The sequence below is a fragment of the Clarias gariepinus genome, chromosome 4 (assembly GCF_024256425.1).
Source record: "Clarias gariepinus isolate MV-2021 ecotype Netherlands chromosome 4, CGAR_prim_01v2, whole genome shotgun sequence".
NCBI classification, from domain to species: domain Eukaryota; kingdom Metazoa; phylum Chordata; class Actinopteri; order Siluriformes; family Clariidae; genus Clarias; species Clarias gariepinus.
In genome coordinates this window covers 26,928,644-26,953,263 of record NC_071103.1, presented here as the reverse complement: position 1 = coordinate 26,953,263, position 24,620 = coordinate 26,928,644, and the positions used below count along the sequence as shown (strand labels likewise).

General features: G+C 41.6%; 2 protein-coding genes across 2 annotated transcripts in view; both read right to left on the bottom strand.

Annotated features, from left to right (window-relative positions):
• The window catches only part of rspo2 (R-spondin 2), a 54,206-nt gene extending 52,555 nt beyond the window's left edge, over positions 1-1,651 (bottom strand). The window contains exon 1 of the mRNA XM_053493906.1: positions 346-1,651. Coding sequence (XP_053349881.1) covers positions 346-445 — 100 coding nt within the window. The 5' untranslated portion in view covers positions 446-1,651. The remainder of the gene's footprint in view (positions 1-345) is intronic.
• Positions 1,652-5,972: 4,321 nt separating this feature from the next.
• eif3ea (eukaryotic translation initiation factor 3, subunit E, a) overlaps positions 5,973-24,620 on the bottom strand; it is a 37,129-nt gene continuing 18,481 nt past the window's right edge. The window contains exons 6-13 of the mRNA XM_053494688.1: positions 23,988-24,113; positions 23,350-23,474; positions 19,925-20,051; positions 19,080-19,181; positions 14,869-14,978; positions 8,999-9,101; positions 8,370-8,504; positions 5,973-6,200 (exon numbers count right to left, since the gene is read on the bottom strand). Of these exons, the coding sequence (XP_053350663.1) occupies positions 6,162-6,200; positions 8,370-8,504; positions 8,999-9,101; positions 14,869-14,978; positions 19,080-19,181; positions 19,925-20,051; positions 23,350-23,474; positions 23,988-24,113 (867 nt within the window). The 3' untranslated portion in view covers positions 5,973-6,161. The remainder of the gene's footprint in view (positions 6,201-8,369; positions 8,505-8,998; positions 9,102-14,868; positions 14,979-19,079; positions 19,182-19,924; positions 20,052-23,349; positions 23,475-23,987; positions 24,114-24,620) is intronic.

Genomic DNA, 24,620 nt, shown 5'->3' with positions numbered 1-24,620 from the left:
CACTGTTTAAAAGAATGGAATGTCAGGTAAAGGGATGTTGAAGTGAGCTCAGGCTGTGCGCGCGATGTCAGGCTCTGCTCGTATCTTTACGCACGTTTACGCGCACGGGCGCGCAGGTCTGCAGTGGAGGAGATACAAGTTTTAACACACGCATTTATTTTAAGTTTTGCTGTGCGTTTTTTCCACATTACACACAAATGCAAAAAAAAACAAGCCATAAATATCCATAGGGATAACCTGTATTGAAATGCGCTGTCGTTGCCCAGAGACTTTTATATTTGCCTAAAGTGAATACTTGTTCATCTCCAAGATCTTACCAGGAGTATGATTGTTAATCTGCTTTACCTCTTTTGTTCCTCCTCCAGCGATGCGCCTGCGTCTGACAGTGACTGTAGTCCATGCAGTTCAACACGATCAAAGCAAAGGAGAAGAGTCGAAACTGCATCTGGGCGGCTGTTCGTTCTCCCGACTCAGTCAGAAGTGCCAAAGTCAGTTTGAAGTTTTTCTCCTTTTCCGTCCACAGTCCTCAAGGTCCGTGTTTAAGCTTCTGACGTCGCTTACAGATTGTTCCTACAGGGGACCGTGAAGTTTAGAAGTCCATACCTCAGACGGGAAAGAGTGTCTCATCAGCGACTAATGTCATGTTTATAACGCTTGTTTAAAAAAAAAAAAAAAAAGCGCACGATCATAGGCTGGGAGCCCCTATATCCTCTACCCTATGGAAAGAGTCCCGATGAGCTGATATAAAGGACATAAAGCTTACAGCGGTGCGGCACAGCCTATAGCGCAGGACTCCTCAGCAGAACAGTCATCTAGAGCACACAGCGCAGGTTAGAATACATCAACGTTTTCTGGTGGAAGTGTTGAGTCGTAACGCAGCGCAAATCGCCGACCGACATGTTCGGCAAAACGCTCAAAACAGGATGATACCTTTAATATGAGCTACACACAGATATACACACACACACACGCGCTGTGGCACGCAGACACTCACACGCTCTCGCTCTCTCTCACACACGAGATGACATAACGACTACCTGCAACAAAAAAAGAGACCGAAAGAGAACAAAAATCCGATCCGGTTGCAAAAGTTCCACAGTGGAGATGCGGCACAGAGCATCCCTGTCGCCGAGAGAGAGAGATAGATAGATAGATAGATATATATATAGAGAGAAAAAGTTTTGTCACTGCAAACCCCCGGTCCGTTACACCCAGCTCATCACACACTCGGACGCAGCTCTTACACCCGCTCTTCACGTGCTGCTCCGCGGGCTGGATGGGGACGCGCTTCGGCTCTGGTCCTCCGCAAAAAGAAAAAAGAGAAAACAACAGAAAGAACGGAGCGACAGTTATGTCGAACACCTGAAGCTTGTTAGCGATCGTGAAGCCGCCGCGCGTGAGTGTGTGTGTGTGTGTATGTCTCTCTCTCTCTCTCTCTCTCTCCGCCTGCTCTGCTCTATACAGAGTGCTGTGCTGATGAAGAGCTGAAGTGTAGTGGTGCTGATGCTTGGGCCGCTTTAACTAGCTATATAAGCTCGGCGCTGCTGTCACGTGGAGACTCCCAACATCTTGGTGGGGCTTTTTTTTTTTTTCACTTTTTTTTTTAAGCTCCACATTCCACATGGGTGTTTTTCACTTTAAAAAAAATCCAAGATGATGCAAACAATTAAAGCCGCTAATAGAAATGACTTAATAAGCAAACTCTGGGTCCTAGCGCAGGTCATATATGTTTTTTTTCTTTCCCTCCCTTTTTTTTTTTTTTTTTGGTAAAGCATCTAATACGACTCCATGTGCTCCGTCTCACTTGAGGGGAATAAACTGATTGTTTCTGAAAAAATTAACCCAACTTTGAGAGAAGCTGTTACATAGTTGGTCATATTTCATTTGCATCCTGGATAAAAAAAAAAAATATATATATATATATATATATATATATATATATATATATATATATATATATATATAAACTTTCAAACGCACTTAGAAATTGCTATTTAATCGAAATATAATAAAACATTCTTTAGGCCTTGTTTTATTATGGAACGAAAGTGTCATATGCTTGTTATACAGCGTTATAAACGACGCGTCCGCACGCGCATAAGGTCAAATGTCCAGTAGGTCACTTGTGAGCATGCGTGCACCTCCATTACTCCGGTCAGCACAGGCTTTCTGCAGTATCTTCAATTAAACACAAATGTTTTTACCCTGCTTGACCACTAGGTGTGGCACTTAATCTTCTATTTATTTGTCCTTTTTTATGTTTCCCACTTTTCGCGGATGTGTTTCTTTTCCAGTGTGATAGAGAAAGCCTCTGGGATGAGGTCAGACTCAACCACCATTAAGTCACACTGCAATTCTCCCACAGACCATGGAAAAAGTTCTAGGCCGCATCCTAAATGCACTCCCTATATAAGTAGGTACCTTACACGAGCTATAAAAAGAATGCCTTGCACGCGCTGATTACTGCACTACCTGTCCAATGGGAAGAGGACAGGAATTTGACGTCAGTCCATCATCAGCGTGGACGTCAAATCCCAGAAACTCTGCCTTGTTCTTTTCCATGCAGCAGTTGCCAAGTCTGCAGGAGAAAGTGTGGACTCAGTTTACACTCAGAAGTCTCCAGATGACGTCATAGACTTAATTGCGTTTCATTGAACCGTTAGAAACACGTATGAAGCTAATTAAGTGGAAGTTATTATTAAGAACAGGTTATAACTTTATATCTATCTATCTATCGACAAAATACTACACACTAAAGATGCGATGGAACAGTTATAGATGAATAACTCATGGCTGGTGAGGTATAACAGTGATCAAGGATTGGTCAAACGCTCCACGGGCGTTCAAATTAAACCTGGACTTTTGAATGTGCTGAATAACAAAACACCATTATTAAAGTTTAAAAAACAACAACCTGTATTTCTCTCTATATGTAATCCCCATGCTACACTAATGCACTGATCCTAGTGCTTGGATTCCCTCAAGGTAGAATGTTTTCTCAGTAAGCCAGAGCCTTGATCAATTAGACTGCCTTCTTCACGTTTGAAACACTGGCCTCCCAGGAACTCCTTTAATGGACCAAACATGTAGAAATGGTTTGGAGTGAGGTCAGGACTATATGGAAGATGTAGCAATAACTTATAGCCAAGTTCCTGTTATGGCACATGTTCCCATAGACACATGTGCCTTCTCCACAAGTTGGCTACAAATTATCCATCAAGTGTTCAAGGATCAAGTGTTCCACTTATTGAATGTTTACTGCAGTGGACGCCAAGCTACCACGGCCGGGATAGTTGTTCACGGATTTATGGCCTTCTTTAAAACATTTTACCATTCAGATCTTTTTTCTTCAGGAAAGCGTCTCATCACTGTTCCGTGCTTGAGGTCTTTTGTAAATGTGAATTGGTTTTACGCCTCTATTTTTATGAGACATTTCATCACAAGTCCTGTTTTGACTTGAACACCTCTTGTAGTCACTGGTGTTGAAGTTTTCTGCAAATGTCAGTTTTGTGCCTTCATTGATGAGAAACTATCAGAAGTCCCAGTTTGATCCGAACGCCCTTTGTATTTAGCATTTTTTTGTTTCTATAATTTCTTGATTAAGAAAGAAAGGGTTTGACTAAAGTCAACATTTCTGGGTTCATATTTTCACACATCTTAACTATTTAGAGTAAACTAATGAAAAGTTGAGTTAGGTTAAAGGAAAAACTTAATAGAATCGAAGACAAATTTAATGTCTATCTAAAATGTAGCTGAGTAGTTTGCATATATAGGTTAATGTGCAAATATCAAACTTACCTCAAACAACATTTGTTACAATAATATCTTTCATATCCACTGTTATATTGTGGATTTAGTTTTCTTTTCTACACATTTAACAGTAAATTCAATTACAATACAGACAAATACCACTCCAATACAATCCTTAAGCAAGTTTGGTCATGACTTAAGTTCCATCTAAGGTAAGCAAAAAAAAAATCCAATTTATTTGTCATCAGATCTCTCTAAACCATGACTTTCAAGGTTTTTATTACAAATTATTGAAGTAAACCCATAGCTACTCCAAGACTACCTTAGCTTTAACACATTCCATATTTTTTCACTAGATGTTGGTCTCGGGGCATTGTATGAAAGTCCCTTGCCCAAGGATCAGGTTTAATGCTTAAAGCTGAAAGAAACTAACATTTGACATGTGATTGAAAGAATTATGGTCAGCCAAATTCTTTACAGATGCCCACAGCGTACATGCTACACAGAATGTCCCCCACCCGCAGCATCACTGTGTCCCGTCCACTACCGGGTAAAAGTAAAGACAGTTTTATGGTTTTGAACCTTTAACCAGCATTTCCAATCCTATCGATGGACTACTGATTAGACTGGGAAAAGTAACTGGTGTTATTTACATTGATCTGGACATTCATGCTCCCTTATATGACTTGTACTGTTTAGTGTGATAATTGCCATATTGCAATAATAGAAACCTTATTTGGATAGAATTTTCTGTCGGATAATAAGAACTCGGTCTGGGCGCAAGGTCAGCTTCTTGCGAACCCCCAGAGTGTTTTAGGATTAAAGGCTTTGCTCAAGGGCTGGTAAGACCAAACAGTAGAACAACATTGCACAGGATACAGGCCCGCTTTGTTAACCTCGGCCAACTCTAGGACATGAACTTATGATCCTCTGGTCATTCTTGCAGACCATTACTCCCTGAGCTCCCACAACCTTCTATCACAATTACAAAAACTAATGCATGGTGGTAGAGTAAATAAGTGCCCTGTAAATGTTACTGTACCCTTCTAAACCACTTTCCAAAAAAAGGGGGAAAAACTTTCCTAAATTACAGAAATCTAGTAAAGGAAAAATGACCAGAACAAACAACAGAACAGTGTGTACCTATTGCAATTACACAGCGCATTTAGCCAAAAGTTCGACCTTTTCAGTGAGCAACGCCAAACAAAAAGGTCATGTAGTGGTATGGACCAAAAAACTTAGTTGACCTTTTGCCTGTTTGTTTATTTATTTATTCTGAGCAAAGTGTCAGGCTTTGTGGTGGCGAGGTTTGCTCACCACATGTCTAATGTTGGTTTGGACTTTGTACTAAAACAACATTTGATACAGCACTCCTAAGGTTCATGTGATAATTAAGGGGTGCATGAGTTGTATTTTTGTAATGTGTCATGGCACAGGACCGGCAAAAGAACCGGCAAACCAATTACTTTATCCACCTCCTTGTTTCGTGGCTGGCCGCCTCTCGCTTACTCTCTCTTGCTCACGCAGACTGTGGAAGCAAAGGTGATGTCAGCGTTTTAGTTTTCTGGCTACATGCCTGAACACTATGGCAGCTGTGAACTCCCCACCCCCCCTCCCCTTCACTCATCCAGAAAGACAGCGCTCGTAAATGTGTCAGCTGATGGAGAGGCCAAAATAGACAAAGACATGTACCGGTGTCTTAGGCACCACAGTGTGTATGTGTGTAAGAGTTTGAGAGAGAGAAAATAAAAGATAGTTAGGAACCAGAGAGGGCAAACTGCAGCTGTTGTGATGCAGAGAGGATGAGATAAGAAGGAAGGGAGGGCGGTAGAAGAGGAGGGGGCATTAAGCTGATTGTGTTGTTGGCTAAAGCAGCCTGATGAGTCCTGAGCATCACCCTGTGCATACAGAAGGCAGAACTGGCATTGAATTGGTATTGAGCAAGTTGACATCACCTCTTTATGCCTCCTTTGTGACGTCTCTCCGGCGAGCGAGCGGTGGCTCGCTATGGTACAGGGCCATAAAACTCAGCAGACTAAACACTCGTTCATCATTATGATGCACGGACGTGGCGTTTCGAGAAAACGCGGCCTAGAACCACGTCCCACTCGATGAGTCAGCATGCTCATTAAAACTTCATCTATTACACACAAAAGAGTTTGACCACTTCAGCCTCAACCACCATTTGTAATGTCCAGAAATAAAAGGCAAGTAGTACGGGGTGAAAAGGGTTTTGTAAGATCATTTTTTATTATTGAACACCATATGGAAGGACCTGGGGTTAAATAAAGATTGCTTTTGTGACTTTGGGGTGCACAAAAAGGAAAAACAATGTGTTCAGGAGCAGAAAGGGAATGCTGGAGAGTAACAGGAAGTTAATATGGCAGCACACCGTCTGCTCACACTGCTGCTCAATAGAAGCCCGAGTCTTGAGCGGCCCAGTTCGGAGTCTGCAGGAAGAGAGAAAACAGAGCCCGTGTTAATTATATGATTCGCAGAGGTCAAGTAAAGTGTTTAAGACTGGTTGTAGAGTTTGTGATACTATAGCTCACTGATCAGTGGGTACAAGATACAGGATAAAGTTTCACTGGCTACAATATACACTGTGCTCAAAAATTAGCTGGATCCATACACATTTTTCATTTTTATATTTTTCTTTCCATTTCAGACCCAAGTTATTTTAGCTTGAACTTAACAGCAGAACAGAACCACACGAAAACAAGAAAACAGACCACCCAACTTTTTTTTATCTGGGGTGTGAAGTCTCTATATGAAACAAACAAACAAAGAAATAAATAAATACACAAATTCTATTCCACACACGGTATGATTTAGTGAAATGTTAAACGAGACATAAAATACAAAGATGGAACAGAATAGAAAGATTTCACTACAATAAAAAAAAACTGCACACGAGAATAAAAACTGAAAGATATACAATAAAAATATAAAATAAAAATACTAGGGATGCACCGAAATGAAATTTCTGGGCCGAAAACGAAACCGAAATTTTTGGATGCACTTGGCCGAAAACCGATACCGAAACCGAAAATGGCTTCATTAAAAAAAACATGTTTAAAATATTTTCTTTTTGTTTGTATTAAAAAAACTACAAATTAATTAAAATTATTGCAACTTTGCTGTCCTCATCTGAAACTTTGAAGTGCTTCCAAACCGCCGACATACTCCGTTCCGTGTTTGATGCGTAATGACAGCGCGAACGAGACGGGAGGATGGGAGAGGCGTCGCGACAATTTCGGCTTTTATTTTCGGCGCTTTCTTACGTTTCGGCCGAAACCGATAATGCTATTTCGGCCGAAAATTTTCGGCGGCCGAAATTTCGGTGCATCCCTAAAAAATACAATAAAAATTACGTTTGGAACATACAAATTTACAAATGTTACAAAATAAAATAGAATTTAAGCAGAAACAAACATTTATATACATTACACAGGATTTACAGAATGTGCAAAGTGTAGTTGTGGAACGAGAAGTATAAAAAATCTTAAATCTTTTTTATTTTTTTTCTCAGCATGGATCCAGACCATCTGGCCACCCTGATATTTCACAATGCACAATGCTTAGGGTTTCTAAAACATGATGACACAAACCTCAACAATAATCGTTCATATTTTTTCGAATGCATTAAAAATAATAATAAATAAATAAATAAATACATAAATAAAACCACCTGCTTTTACTTGGATTAATAATAAAGAGTCTTTTATATTGAATAAAATAATAAATCAAAAATCATTTTATGAATATCTGATTATCTGTCCATAATTCTACATATCTATATATATACATATCTATACAGATGGATAAAGATAGATAGATATTTCACCCAGCTGTACGACAAATCTCTCTCTCTGAGTGCTTGACATCATCTTGTGAGTACGACAACTTTGTTGTTCAAAGCCCTGGATGTTGTATTTGGCAGCATTTCCACCTCTGAAAAATGTCCTTTTGTGCTAAGAGGGGTTACTTCATATCCCTTGGCCCTTGACGATGTGTATTAATGTGTCCATTTAGCGAAGATTTAAAACTATTATTTCTTCGCCCAATTTTTTAAAATGTAAGCTCAATTGTAATCTCTGTGAATCAAAGCCGCAGAGAATGTAAGGTGAATTCTTTTAGCGTCTAAGCAGGCCACTTGACACACACACACACACACACACAAAGATCAAACAGTGACTGCCTGGACCCCAAGCAAAACATCTGTGGTGACTCCTAAGTGCAGAGAGCTTCAGCTCGAAGTTCACAGAGAGCTTGGTGTGTGAGAGTGTGTGTTATTTACTCTGTAGAGAGCTGAGTCACTGGACTCGGGCCCTTTTCTTTACGGCTGCGCTGCCATCTACCTTGTTATTAGTGCTTTGAAGAAGAATGGCATGATGAAAGCACTCGCTCTGTTAAACTTGCTCTTACTGGTTTATACCGTGTAACGATTGCTCAAGGTTGATGGCTGTTCAACATTCTTCAGGCTCTGTTCTCTGGACAAGATCATTTGCGTGTGTAAACTACAGGGCTTGAGTTAAAAAGCGCGAGATGAGACCAGATAAAAGTCGGACAGAGCGCGTGTGTGCGTGGGAGAGAATGAGAATGAGAGGAGCTCTGACCTCATTCCTGTTGCTGTGGCTCAGCTTCTTTTCGATGTTCATGGCCAGCATCTGGCTACGGAACGACAAGCTCTTGGTCTTCTCAATCACTTGCTGATACGGAGACACAGCGTTGTTCCCCATCACCACATGACCCTGACAAAATAATAATAAATAAATAAATTCACACATCTAAACATCAATCTGTTTCTGGTTCCCAAATACACACTACCATTACTACCCACCGTCTCACCAAACATTAAGGGGGGGGGGTAATTCTAGGCCATACCAGTCTAAGGCTGTGTGATTTAAGGAGATTACAGAGGGCCCGTCCCATGGTGGGTTTGTTATGACATTCAGAAAGGCTGTAATAGTATAGCTTTCCAGCTAAGGTGGAGGAGTATGTCTGAGGTGGAACCTTTCATTCAGCCAATTGTACAATGTAATGATTGGTTGATTGTACTTTAGTAACTTACTATACAATTTTTTTTTTTTTAAATGAAACATAGGAAATGTTCTGACAAACAGGTACTACAGGTGTCTGGGGGGGGAGGGGGGGACAATGGGGAGAAAAAATAAACAGAGCAGTCATAAAAACACTCGAGGGAATTTGATGCAGAGTAAATAAATATGAACAGAGAGCCTCTTACCAGTTTGGAGTCAATTTTAGCATCCAGTCTAGCATTACGAATGAGGTTAACAATCCATCGTTCTGCCTCCTCGGGAGTCATGTTCAGCTTGTCTGCCAGCATGCTGCACAGAAACAGAGACTATTATGTGCTTTGTATTAACTTTATGTTTCTCATATGTGTACCCAAGCAAATGAGTAAATGCAAATAAAAGAAATATAGATGACCTGCTATGATATGCACACTGGAGAAAAGAGAGTCGTGTCAAAATTAAGCATTTGGATCAGCCTTGTAGAGTGACAAATGCCTTTCATTATGTAAGCAAGGCAATAATGATGATTCACGCCAATACTAAGAAGCCCATAAAAAGGAATACAATTACATCACTGAGAGGAGATGGAGTGAGGGCGAGGTAATGGTGACAGACAAATGAAAATGCCCTTCCAAAAGTAGAGAAGAGATGAAGTGAGTCTCGAGAGCAAGTTCATTAGAGATGGGCCGATACGCCGGCCCTTGAATCATCGGACCATCTTTGAGATCCTCTACTGGCCCCTAACTCACTCCTCTGGCATGTCAGAGTCAAACTGTCCCTAAGCGAAGGAACGTAAGCCAGGGTTCAGTTCCGAAGCTTGGAGGCCAGGATGAGGCCCTCATCCAGATAAGGAGGGAGAGAAAAGAAAAAAAAGAGAAAGATTTAACACATCTTTTCCCACTTGAAGTCAATATCCTTTTGCTCACAAAATTTCTCACCTCATGATATGAGATTGTGCTGGAGATGAGATGTATTAAACTGCAGTTAGCAGTATTATGTTGCATACATCCACTATGAACTACCTGATCAGTGTACATAATAAATAGGCCAATGAGTGAACTCCTAGGCTTGCTCTCGAAGATGTTATTTATGCAATAAGTTGCCACAGCCAACTCAATCACTTTTATTTAAACCTTCAATATACCCCTTACGTTGTCCTTCAGAGGGTTCACCCCTGAAACATGCTCCCAAGTGATGCTGGAGTCTCCTGCAACCAGGGACCCTTGAGAAAGCTGATTGAGCTGAGCTCTCTCGGAGTGAAGGAAGGGTGACGCACTCTAGCGTTCTCACATCAATCGCGGCTCAAGCCAATCAGAGGCGTCTGTGAGCTCATGCAAGAGAAATAGCGCCATATTCCAAGTAGTTTCCTACGGTGTGTAGGTGTGGGAATTGGCTACGACTAGAGTAGGGCGAAGACAATTTTTTTTTTTAACAAAATAGAAAAACCTTGGGGGGATGGGGGTTGTTAAGGTTTCTCTAATTTCCTTTCTTTTGGTGCGTTACTATAAAGTAGTGCTGCAATACTGACTGTACAAACAAAGTTTCTTAAGAAAGATGATGTTTCACACAGCGGTGCAAGCAAAACGCTTCTGAAGCTGCAGGAGGTAAAATCATGGATCACTCATCTACAATCCAAACTGCAGGGACAGATTAAATCCACATTCCTTCTATAAAACAGTGTTTTTATGCAGCCTGGGCTGAGCCTGGCAACTGACATAATTCACTCCTGCTCCAACCAAAACAAAATGGCATACGACAAAGCAGGTTGTTCATAGAGCTCATTATTTAGGACTTAACCACCAGCAAAAGTGTCAGCTGTCATAATCACAAGGGCCCTGGTAGTGATGGTTAACACATGACCAAAATTAAGCCGAGACCCTACTGACACTGAAAAGAGGAGGAGTTGTCAAATCCAGAGCTGAAAGCCAGGCTCCGAAAATCATGGCATAGCACATTACAACCCAAATACCAGCCGCATACCAAAAAGTGCAGAAAACCAGACCGAACCTTTGTTCATGAAGCTTGCTGTAACTTTGTCAAAAAAAAAAAAGCTGATCTAAACTCTGGTCCTTCTCAGACGCGGAATAGTACGCTTCAAAGGATTCCTTAAAAATACCTCCAATTCATTTCAGAGATGCCTGATTACGGGAAAAGGAAGCAAACATGTCCCTAGCCATTTGATCAGCAAAGTCAGAGAAAGAGATTGGATCAAAATAAACACCAATGCGTGTCTTCTGAAAGCAAGAGAATGCGCGGAGATCCAGGTCAGGCCCTGCGTTTAGCCACGGAGAGATCCAGCACGCACTGATCTAATTTGAACCAGCGGAACGCACCAAAAAACAGCTTTATTAGACAAGGTTCTGCTTGAACTTATTATAAACATATTTCAGTGTGAATCGCCAAAACAGATGGGATAGAAGGTAGGCTGGGACTGAAAACCAGGAACACACAAACAGAAAGCAAAACGGATTTATAAACCTTTAGTGCCAAGTAGCAGACATAGCTGCTGGAGTCTGACTGCCCTCTCCTGCCGTAGTCTCATTTTACGCAGCTCTAACCCAGATCCTCGAGAGGGGGGGGGGGGGGGGGGTGCAATGGAAGGGGGCGGCTGTAAGGATCATTTTCATTTTGACCCCCTTCCCCACTCTGGCTCCTAAGCCCTGATTTATCCAATTCCAATTGTGGGCTGGTGGAACCGAGGTGACCCTTCCCCCCCCCCCCCCCCCGGGAGTCTCACACTTAGCCGAGAGGTCAGGCATTAAGCAGAGAACAGACTTGGTCCGGGAAGAATGATAAACTTCATGCAAGTGCCTTCTTTTTAACGTGGCTCAACCTAACAAATGCATTGATAAACACTTCTATATGAAGGCATTAATAGATTCCAGGCCATTCGAGAGATATGTGTGGAATTGATCATGCTGTGGAATTGATTCAGATTTTTTTTTTTTGTTGAAAAAACCCCAAATGACTCGTGGGCCGCATTGAAATGCTGGGCTTTTCAATTAAGGGTGCTTGAAAAGCATGTGCTGACAAGTTTATAGAGATGATGCAACAATATTTGTATCCAGTTCGCATAACCGGTACATTTAACATGAAGTACTGTTCATATTCCCCTGAGTAATATAATCTTATCAGATAACCAAGTACAAAATGAGAAACAAAAAGCGAAGAAAAAAAAATCCATGGGTACAAGGTAACACTGGTGATTTCACAAGTCTAAACAAATGGGGTATATGGCTGTGATTATCAATCTTAATAATAAAGCGTGGCATCACACGTCCGTTGAGCCTTTCTGCATAAAGTTACTCCTCTATTCTTAAACACGTTCTGCTTTCAGCCAATGCTGAGGGTGAAAACGAGCAAAATGTTTTATTATGTTCAGCAGCTATAAAAATGTCTTCATTATAATACAAGCCTCAGATTCATACGAATCCATGCTCTGTTGAAAAAGGCTTCTGGATAATGTGCTAAGGACACACATCGTAAATCAAAAATAGAAAATCTCAGCTTCTCGACAAATCTCATTCAATAGACACTAAAACCCACGGCGGCTTCCAAGCCATACTGTTTTGATCCTAAAAGAACACGCATGATCACAGTAAATCATGGTTCTACTTTCCACTTCTAGTAGAGCTTTACCGTTAACCTTTGCGGTCTTTAACAAGTAAACAGATCCTCCTGGAACAAAGCTGCTAAAAAGAGCCAGGACTATGAATCAATCCCAGACTATTGACAACTCGAGGTTTGGACAAGGACTGATCAGATTCCATGCTTCAACCTTGACTACAAACCTTGCTTGAGTTTACAGAATTATCAGAGGGAGGAATCAAGGTGTCCCAAGCAGTTGCTAACAAGGTCTTTGGATTTGTGAGATAATATAATACAGGACGCTATGATAGTCAACCCGATTATAATTATGAACACGCTTTAATTTACCTGTTTAATTCTGTTGCTTACTTTTTATGAGCTGTGTGTGTGTCTGAGCTATAGCTGCTCTTGGCAAGGGGTCTCCACAGCAGACCATCCAGCACTGCATCCAGTGGCTGTGGTTTTGGCATTGTTTGGGAATCAAACCTGGGCCTTTCGTATGGGAGACTAAACACCTACAACTGAGTCACTATACGTGTACGCGCTATAGCTGACCTGGTAAAATCTCTTTCGATATTTACAGACTGTTAGCCAAAGCCAATGAAAAAGTCAAGTGATTTCTGCCGTTACATACAAAAAGAGACAAAAAAAAGAAAAGAAAAAAAAAGAGAGCAAAACTGGACAGATGCTCGTAGACTACTAGTTATGAATTGCTTGTTAAACAGTCCAGCATGTAGAGCTGCTTCCCTGCTCTGTATTCTGTCACTGAAGCACTAATAAGAACCAGGCGGAGAGAAACCAATGACAACCGCCCAAACCTCCCTCTCGTTCCAACTGCTTCTTTTCCACCAATGGAAAAACATGGGCATCCAAAACCATTGCATGTCTCCACTGGAAACCTACAATGCTGTGTATATACCATAAAAAAGAGCAATAAAGCAGAGTAAATAGAGTAAAGTGGCAATAAAACACCTGCCACACTCAACCAAATGTAGGATAGGCCTGTGAGCTGTCTACAAAACATGACTCAGCGAGAACCATGACTAAAACCAAGCACTATTCAGGACCGAGTTCCAGGCTGTAAATTTATTTAAAGAGAATTCAAGAAGATAAAAAGAGAGGGGGGAAAAAAAAACAGAGAGAATGTACTGAAAGACAAGAGACTAAACTGCTGAACTTTTGGTATCAGGAGTGGTCCGGAAGCAGCACCAGGCCTCTGGAGGATATTATGCAAACCCTTACAGATGAGTTGTGTGTGTTGTCTGGTTCTGCGTGCATGTGTGGCCTACGTGCTAGCAGCCAGTCTCTTGGTCATACCTCCACCAGCATACTGGCTAATAAAAAGGGTTCTGACGGGAGCAGGAGGTCTGAGAATAAACAGCAGGCAGTTGCACATTGTGGACACATTTAGAGACCTGATATTTTCCTTTCAACGTCTATGGTGAAGCAGACTAACTTCTATAGACTAGGTCACTTTACCTGCTCTTTTATGCCCTTGTCCCATCAGCTCAATAAGCTGCAGCAGTGCAATGAATAAAACTATACAGAATGAGATCAAGAGCTTCAGTTACTGTAACAACAGAACAGGATAAATGGGATCTTGGCGACTTTAATGATGAGCTTGTTAAATGCTCTCTGTTTGAGAATTTTAGAAAATGTTGATTCTGGGATTTGTCTCTGGACTTTACACAATATGATGCAAACAAAACAAAACAAAACTAAATGAGAGGCTGTTCTCCAGAGACAAATGACTTGTTAATGAGACCAGCCTAAGGAAAACAGCCAGACTGGTCCAATCCACCATGACTATGGTAACTCTAACAAGCATGCTAAGAAGAAAAAGATCTCGACACATTTAACATTCAAGTGCCTGGGCTGGTACAGCAAAATACCAAGTATGGTCTCTGAGGCTACAGTGGACACAGGTTCACAGAAACCGGACTACATTGCCTGGACTTTTAAGTGCTTCTGAGGTTGGGAGAGGTAAAACCAGTAGATATAAAAAAAAAATTGACATGTGTCCCCTGACTGGCACAGCGGTAACAAGCTCCCGATTGGCTGTGCTCTCTCAGGGGGAAGGGATGGGAGGCACTCTGGTGTTCTCATATCAAATCGCGGCTCAAGTCAATCGTGGAAGTCAAGGGAACTGAAGTAGTGGATAGCTCTATCCTCAGCGTGTTTTAGGCTGCTCCTGACGAGGTGTGGCGAAGCAGTTTGAAATGATTCAGTTGGCTGGCGACATAGCCTTCACCCTCCCTTATTCATAGATGTAACCTTGATGGCCTAATGACTAGTAGGAAATGAGTACAACTGAATTTCGGAGAAAATCTGGAAAAATTCCAGGGGGTGGTATTTAAAAAAAAAAAAAAAAAAGAATTAAAAATGGCTGATGTGTCTATATATTTATAGACTAGTTCTGGTCTTAATGCACCTTCAGGAAAGCAGATATTTATTGATGAGCTGGTGACTCTAGCCAGATTAAGAGTCTTACCTTATGCTGATGCACTGGTGAATTCGGCAGAAGGTCTCAAAGATGAACAAGCGAGCATTTTCAATGAAATCCTCGAGGCACGCCACCAGGAAGAAATCATTCACCAACACCTTTGGGGGATAAATCAATCAAATTAGGAAAATGGTTAAACTGCTACAGAAGTGAGAGAATAAAGCAACTTTACACGTCACCTATAGGCATGTTTACATGAACCCTAATACTGCAGTAATAACTGAAGTAATAATCCAATCGGAATAATAAATAACCACCTCAGTCAGAACAGTCTAAGCCGATCTGGTGCAATTGGAACAAGAGTGGTTGTGTAAACCTGATAACTCAATCACTTTATCTAATCGTTTCTCTCCCCAAGTGAGGTAACATTACATTTTTTGAGTTTCTGGGAGGGTAATTTTAATTCCATTACTGATTAGTAAACTCTTTGAGAACAAAAACTCTCCCTCCATTCTTTACTTCAGACGTTCATCTTTGGCTAAGGAAGGTACATTGACTGCTCACAATTTCACATCTAACCAAGTCATAAATGAGACCGAATTCTTGTAACCAACTCTAACGCAGAAGGCGGGAGTTCAGAAAAGATGGAAAGCTTTACCTGACCTCAAAGTTAGAGATTGTGCAAGTAAACACTTAAAGATAAACGCAGACAAAGAGCAGGGCACATCTTATAGAAACAGAACAGTAACTCACTACAAAAATCAAATTTGGGCTTTTGCATTTTTTTGCCCCCTTACATTGCCCAACAGGTACACAGCAGTGTAGATATTAATGAAAATTACTGCTAATGAAGGAGAGTCAAATATAAAGAATTAATGCGAGTGTATCCGGATAGAAGTAGACCCCTGTGGTTCAGTTTAACACATCTATGCTGAAGTTCACTCAGAAAGTTTGCTTTGGCAGTTGCTATGAAGGAAGAAAGTCCCATTTGCATGTGGAGTTTTAAAAAAAAAAAGGAAAAGAAATAAAAGAACGATTTAGGGCCATTCTCACCACGCCAAATCAACCACAAATCTTGGAATTCCACAGAGTCTCCACATGAAACAGAACAGGAACAAAGCCAGCCACCCAATCAGCCACAGCGGCTTTAACTTATCACTGCACATATCGGCCGCTGCCGCAGGGTCCAGCAAGCTTCATGGTGGAACCAATTTACACTGCCACTGCGTTCACACGGACCCTCTGCTATGTGACCACGTTCCAGAGAGACGCACTAGCCAGACTCCGATCAGCACACGTATGCTGACAGTATGCCGCCTGCTTCTATGCATTAGCTTTAGTGTCCTCTTTTCTGATAAAGACTCATGCATGGACCTTCAGAGAAGAGTGTGAACCATGACGACAATGCAAATGTTACATTAAACTACACTAAAGCAGTCTCTTTTGGTCTCGTTGCTGCTTCCATCAGTACTTGTATACCATTTGTAACCGTGATATGATTTTTTGACGCATCGCTGACAGTTCAGTGCCGTGCATTCCACAGCGGTAAAGGCATGCAAGAGCTCCTGCTGTCGCCGCATGGTTCATGTACAGTCCTCGTCCTCCAGTTCTGTTTGCTTAGGCTCCGCTCTCTGCTATCTCTGCTGTTCTGACTGAAGAAGTCCCAACTACATGGCCATATGAGCCGGCGCGTGTTTTACTGTCATCAATGCTTATCTTAACCTGAAAGAACCCCAGATGGCTTAAGTGCCATAATTACTGTCATCTGTTTTTCAGGAAAGACCCTCAAAGTGATTTTTTTAAAGGCATAAAATGTCCTTTAGACTCGCCCTAGAGGGAAATTTGCTTTGACTTATAGAGCTGGGGTCCTTAACGTCAGGCTTTAATACTGTAGAACAGCATCGAGTTCTCTCCAACACCGATCAAGCTCATGAGAAGTTTTATAATGAGCTGATGACCCGGATCAAGTAGGTTAAGCGGAGGAGGGAAGAAGAAGAAGAAGAAGAAGAAAGAAAAAAAAAAAACGTACACGTTCACTGAACAGTCTACTGGTGTTACTAGTCAACTTGGAGAACAAAAACTATAAATCTATGTTCTAGGTGGTCAGTCCCAAACCACAGTCTGTTAGCAGTAATTAGTACAAGAAGAATCGGGGGTATTTGATATAGTTCTTCTTCCCCCCCTCAGCCGATTTGTTTTGAAGAATTGGCTATTCAAAGCTTGTGTATTAATGAGCTTAAAATATAACGATTTAAATCCACCCCAACATCAAACACCCCATCAGTTAACAGTCAAAGAAGAAAACACGCTGACGAGTCAGGATTGCCGTACTACTGAGCTTGAAATAAACTCTGAAAACTGCCATGGCATCTAGCACCTCATCTGTTAAAAGTCAACCAAGGAAAACTGAAGGGCTTTTTCATACATAAATAAAAACGAATAGCCCAACTTAATGAAGAAATGAGACCCTCACTAAACCAGTGACATGATTTATAAACATTTACTTCTGTGAGGAAGCCCATGCAATCACGCCAGATGTTTTTCATTCCAAGCGTTTATCGTCAAGAAGCGGGGATGAAAATGAGACTAAAATCACCCACAGTCAAGCCTTTTATGTCCATGCACGTCCAATGATCAAACCATTAGGGAAATCTCTATTATGCTCTGCATGCTAACAGGACAAGTCTTCTGAGAATAGCCATAATTAGCACACCTGCCTGATTTCGGAGTAACACAGCCCTCTGGCTAGTGCACTTCCCCGGACCAGCTTTGCTCACTTTTCCTACAGTGAAGAGTTCAGGCCGGCCGCTGCGCGAACGTGCAACAAGTCATGACTCTGATTAAATATGCCTAAGGCATTAACTAGATCCTAAGATTGAAAAACTGTTGAAAAACATTGAACAGAGCCATTGATTATGCAGTGAGCAGGCAGCATAATCAGTGTTGTTTCAGGAATGTTTGAACACGAATCAGAATGAGCACTTGATCAAATTAACTAGTCTAGTAAAATGAATCCTCGGGCCTGCAAAGCTGTTGTCTTTACTTCACCCGAGAGTTTCCATGAACGTTTCTGGACTTAGTCATAGCAACATTCTCCAAGGACATATATGAATGTGATCCTATTTAGGATTTTGGCCACAGAGTTTTAATGTAGCACATTACTAAACAAATTTAGGTTTAAAAGTAATGTTTTCCAGGGTCAGTGCAGCACTGTGAACGTGCCAGGCTGGCTCATGACCCCAAACAAATGCAGCCAAGAGCTATTACTTACAGACTGTTCCATGAACACGATGATAAACCAAAATATGAGGGGAAAATATAATGTAAGCAAACTTCCCTGGAAAGTGTGAAGGTGCCTGTGAGTAAAATGTCACATGATATTCTGTTGTATTTGTTTTTGGATTTTTTATTTGTACACTATACATTGCTATCAGGTTTTTCCTTACAATTGTTTTGCTGCCACTAAAAGACGCCCCTTTGACCGTAAACACAGATGTGTATGACGCAGCAAATCAGGGGACGAAATCTAATGTGGAGGAGATCACCACGCTGGCCCATTATAAACCCGAGCGAAAATATAAACGTCTGAACCACAGCAGGCTCCTTTCAGCGCATGGGTCGACCTCAACACAGCAAAAGTGCCTTTTTGTTACCCATGCCATTGATGGACGATTACTGGGCATCGTAAAGTTAAGAGACGGTGAGTCAGAGGCTTTCCGTCAGGCATCCTCTCTCTCTCTTCCCCCTACTCTCTTTTAGAACAGTGGGCCACAAAAGAGAGAGAGAGAGAGAGAGAGAGAGAGAGAGAGAGAGAGAGAGAGAGAGAGAGAGAGCACTTTCAGAGCCCTTTCAGGACCCCAGCTAAAGAAAAGACCATCTGCGGGCCAGCATTGCTCATGATACAGCATCAGTAATGACTCTCACCGCAGCTTGGGAAAGTTCACAGGACTCCACTGACCAGCCGCAGCTCTGGGCTGTGTGTGGTTTCATTACGACTCGTCATAAGGTTAAAGCCGAGGCGTCATGGAAGTAAATTGAAAAGTTGCAGGCTTTCTGTGGTCAGAAAAGTCAAGCTGCATGTACTCAACTGGTTAAGAGGCTGTGAGACTTTTTGGAAACAGAATCTGTTTTAAGCACCACCGAGGCTGTAAAAGATCTCGCGACATTATAGCGTTGCAGAATCTCCTAGGAGCATGACAGCTTTGGAAAAGTGACCTTGTAAACAAGCTACTAAATAAGATGGTGCATTTGAAACTTACCGACTCGCACTCTCGGAGTTTCTTCTGAGCGCCGTCAAAATCAAAGTTCACATACAGGCATTCCACAAACTCTGTGATGGGGTCCTTGTAGGTGTACGACTCCTTAAAAAGGCAGAGAGAAAGAAAAAAAGATAACATGTTTATTCTGAATGATTTTGTGCCTCGATGCATTTATCCAGCATCAGTGATTCTTAGAGAGGCACTTTATACCTTCCTAACCTACAACTATGTCTAAGATGAAAGGATTAGACCAATGTGTCGAGCAGATGAGCAGTGATGAGATATGCGATACAGGTTTGGACCTTCTCTGGATATAAATACCAGAAATGCTTGAGAAACCAATGAGCAGCCCGGTGAGTGCACTGGGCCAGATGTTAAAGAGATTACACAGCTGGAAAAGGCTCATATATTCAGATTTTAGTGCTACTGATCACTAATGAAGCTACTGCTAATGGATGACAAAGCTAGACCCAAGCCATTCACCTCCATTTATCAAATCTTACCAGCTCAAAGCTACAGAAAAGACAAAAGCATCTGTGGGAACTCATGAACCGAGATTTTTAACACACACAAGGGTATGTGTACAAGGGAATGGGTGTTTGTGCCTGAAATAAAATTCAGGATTTTGTGTATTTGTTAAACCATAGCCTGATTGATTTTAGATATAAAGGAAACAAAAACACTTGATTACATCGATGTCCACACTGCACTCCCAGATTCATGTAGTTGCTCACAAATAAGCAACTACATGAATCTGACGCATGGTGCTCGCTATTTAAGTAAGAAGCTTTAAGTTCAGTAATCATGAGTTAACTGTAGAGGAGGAAGAGTCCAGAGTGCAGTACCTGCTGGATAACTTTGACCAGGTCCTTGAGGACCTGCCGACGCTTGCGCACGTCCTTGTTAGTGATGACAGCTGTGGTCAGGTAGCGCAGAATGTGTGGGCACATGGTCTGAATGGCATTTAGATACCTGAAAAAAAAAAAAAAAAAAAAAAAAAGCAAAAGGGGTCAAACACATTGAGAGTCATCTGCCCTTTATGGGTATTGGAGGAAAAAGAAAGAAAGGGGGAAAAAAAGAGCAATGGTGAAAGCATCACTGTTCAGTGGTGGAAAGACAAGGAAAACCCCAGTCTAGATACAGATCACTGGCCACAGGCCTGGCCAGTAGCTGAAATACTACCCACAAGGGGCTTGTTTTTAAGCTACAGGTCAACTGGCAGTAGGCTGAGTGCGAAACAGAGCGTTGAGAAGCACTGCTATTACAATCCAACACGGTTCCTTCTATCCAGCCTGAGGACAGACCGTATTCTTCTCTCATAAAAAGAAACAAGAAATGCCATCTCATAAGCCTAAAAGCTCCTTTTAAGGTGCACTCAACATATCGAGTCGATTCAAAGGACAATATCCGTGTCTGTAGTATCTGAACCAACATCTTTGACCTCCGGCTTCCTCCCCCACCTTCTCTTCTGAGGATCAAATTAAATTTCAAAGAGGAAGTCGAGTAACTCGGTCTAGGCCAGCCCCTAAAGCTCTTACGAGTCAGAACGGAGAAACACATGTTCTGAAGAGGTGGAGGACTAGCGGATGGTTTAATTAGTCAAAGCAATTAAAGGGATGAGGGGACTGTGGCACTTCAGATGTCGGGGGTAAAAACAGCAGTGGCGTAAGCCCTATCCCTCATCTCTCTCCATCCTTTGTAGTGGCGTGAGTCCGTAGCAAACCGCAACACTTTGTACTGTGTTTGTGATTAACTTACACCTACTCCCTCTCCAGAGGGGGTACTGATCACCAGTCTGCTCGCATGAGTCACAATGCTATTTCTGGCATTCACATTCTGTAATGCGCCTTAATAGGCCAATAAATCATGTAAAAAAGAGAACACGGAAAGATTTAGGGTGCATGTTTCTATCAACTTTGTCACTAACGGAGTCGAAGAAAGCAAGACTCCTCCGAGGTGTAAGGAAGGAAGCGCAGAGAAGCCAATGGCTGCGTGGTTCCAATTTCACAACGCATGTGGGGGGCTGGGTTTAGACGTAAATCAACACAGAATCTACTTGTGTATTATATTTCCTGTTTGCACCTACATCATAGGTCATCTTTCAGCAATATTCTTACTCGAGCAGGCCGGAGATAAAACGAGCACACATGACAGTCAATCTTCTGGATAATCTTTGGGTTTGTTTCCATCTCTTCAGGTGTGCAACTCGTCATTATTTTTTTTTTTTATCATCAAGAGCTCTTAACATTTGCTAGTTAAAACAATTTAGAACACAACATTTCTTATTTAAATGTCATTATAAGATTACATCATGCATGATGTTGCTCTTTGCTAAATTAACATTACCAATCAATATGAGCACAATTTAAAAAAAGCAATGTATCCAAGTGCAATGAACTGCCCATTAAAACCGCTTTGTTTTTTTGAAAGTTTAATATTTTATATTATATCCACATACACTATCGTTCAAAAGTTTGGGGTCACTTGCAAATTTCTTTGTTTTTGTTTAGTGATTTATTTTTTACATTCTACAACAATCCTGGGGATTTCAAAACTATAAAATAACACATATGGAATTAGGTAATTACATAACAACAAAAACAACAGTTACACAGAGGTCAGCCTTTCTGTAATAGTTCTTGCAAGAACAGTATCGTCAAGTGCATTTGCAAAATCCGTCAAGCACCATAATGAAACTGGCTCTCATAAAGGCCGTCCCAGGAGGGCGAGACCAAACCCTACCTCTGTCGCATTCATTTAGAGTTATAAGCCCGAAAAATGACCAATTAACAGCACGTCAGATTAGAGGCGTTGTGAAGTCTTTACAGAGCATAAGTAGCAGAAATATTTCACCATTAACTGTTCAAAGGAGATTAATGCATTTTTTGGACGCCTGTAGCATTCCTTTACAATGTAGAAAGAAATAAAAATCAGGAACGATCATGAAGTTAGAAAGTGACCCCAAACTTTTGACCGGTTGTGTGTGTGTGTGTGTGTATATATATATATATATATATATACATATAAATATATATATACTATATATATATATATATATATATATATATATACATATAAATATATACACACACACACGACAAGAGTATAGCAGGAAAGGCGCGAGAACTTTTTACTGCTATAAAGAATCTGGCTGGGACACAGAGATGCATGACTTGAAGACTCAAACCACAAATTAAAAGAACCTATTTAAAGACGTTTACTGTAGTATAATGAGTCCACGGTTATAATGAGCATCTAAGTCCAAAGTGCTGTAGTACAGCCAGCCGTCTTGGAATGGAGCTGCTGTTAGTGGATAAGGTCTGATGGAGCATGTCGCTGTGGCCTCAGCCAGCGGGTCAAACAACCACAGGTCACCGGCCCACTGGACCCGGCCCAAGGGAAGCAAGCGGTCACCATCGGGAGAAAAAGGCCAAGCCTCACATAGGTTTTCCAGCCTACAACAGCACAACAAGTAACCTCAAGCTATCCTTACTACGGCCACTATGGTGAAGCACTTATTACTAATTACTGGTCTGGCCTTCCAGTCATCTGAGCTGGAAAAAAAAAAGTTGCTGAAAGGAAGATAACCCCATCTTGTGTGGGTCAACAACAGGCTTTACAATGAAAAAATAAACACATTGAAATATTTTTTAAAATAGGAAGAGTGTATGTCTAACTTGGGTAGATAAGGTTTCTCAATTGCAATAAAAAAAAAATATATATATATTTTAAACAATAGGTCTAAATTCAAAAGTGCTAGGTGGAATAACAGAAGAAAAAAAAAAAGACTTCTTTCTTCACGTAGTCTTCGTTTTGTTTGCATAATGAACCGTGCTGTAAAAACTATTGATTTTTCATATGCAGCCCTCAGCTGAGTCAGAGCTCCTATTCCCAGTCCAAGACGGCTCGTCTACTAAGGCATCTATTATTTTCAGGGCTCATCTGAGAAATTCAATCGCTTGTTTTCACTTTGGCCCCTGGGGTCGTGCATGTTTGTTTGAATGTGTGTGCGCTCACACACAAGCGTGCGCGTGTGTATATGTATCAGTGCCTGGAGCAGTGGTCTGAGGCACTGGACCAGTCGGCACAACATCAGCAGTTTCATTTGCGGATTGTGGTGGGCTTTCCAACCTGGACCCACACACACACACACACACACACACACACACACACACACACACAGAGAACCATCTCACCCCATCCGGTTTTATTAGAAGCAAAGCCAAATAAAATCCCCAGATGACAATGTGAAGCTGCTGAAGGTGCTTACTGTGGCTGGTACAGGAACAGCTCGATAATGTTGTCTCTGCCTTTGGGGTGGTTGAAGAACACGAAGAGAGACCAGTGGATCAGCCATGTCCTCTGCTGAAGAGACTGGAGAGGAGAGCTCACCGTCTGATGGAAAAGACACACACAGCGAGAGGGAGAAAGATGAAAGGACAAACCAGAGAAACATGTTACGGTTATAAGATCCTGTGATATGTTTGACTAATTGTTTTGTTCAAGTCACATGCTGAACCGCTGACCTTCTTCAACTGGACTTATGTTGTCAGTGTAAGTTAAAAATGGGCATTTAAGAGGTCAGAGAAAAGGCGTTTCTCTACAAGCCCAACCCCAGTACAGCATCCCCTTATCTGCTGCTCCAGTTAAAAATCAAACTCGATTATTGTGACTGTGCTACTGTAGCTCGGGGTGTTAGGGGGGGGGTACGGAGTAAGATAAGGCAGAATAAGCATGAAGGAACATGTTAGAAAAAGAGAGTGAGAAAGAGAGAGCATGAGGAAGAGACAGACAAAGCTCAGCAATAGTAGTGGTGATAGTGTTTTGCTGAAATGTGAGGCAGTCAATATCATGGCCTATGTAAGGGAATCTGAGTGCAGTATTGAATTCTGAGCGGTGGGGCATTACGTTGTTATCGATAGTCTCTCTCAGGCGGGTAAGGTCCTCCATAGCAGCCTCCCAGTTCTGCATCAGAATCTCAGAGGCCAGCTTTCCCCACAGGGAGTTCAGCGCGTTTCTATCAGTTGCAGGAACCTGCACAAACAACACAATACACACTTAATACACAAGGAACGAGGCAGCTTAATAGAAAACACACAGATTTTATCTGGTCAAGGTGAGTGGTCAGTGCTCTTCAAGGCCACCACGGAGGATGGGGCTAATGCTATAAAACCTCTGTAGCAAGTGGGGTAAAGTCCCCTGCTCAAGGGCAAAAAATAAATAAAATAAATGAGCGCTTGCAGTCCTACCCAGAATTTGATGCAGAAATTCTTTCACCAGATACGACTCAAGTTTTCACAAAACATTGTTAGAAATTCTTGGAAGCCGCCTAGTTGGAATGCAGGAGAACTTCAAAAGCATGCCTTCCTGCAATAGCTGAAAACAAAACCCTGATACTTGGCTGAATTGAAACCACTTCTGGATATAATAGCATTTATTCATTTGCAGTGGACAAACAGATTCAATTAAGTCATCTTCAGCGAACGCAGCCTGACGGGGAGAGAAATGAATCATGAAAGGCCGTTTAGCCTCTTATGAAGC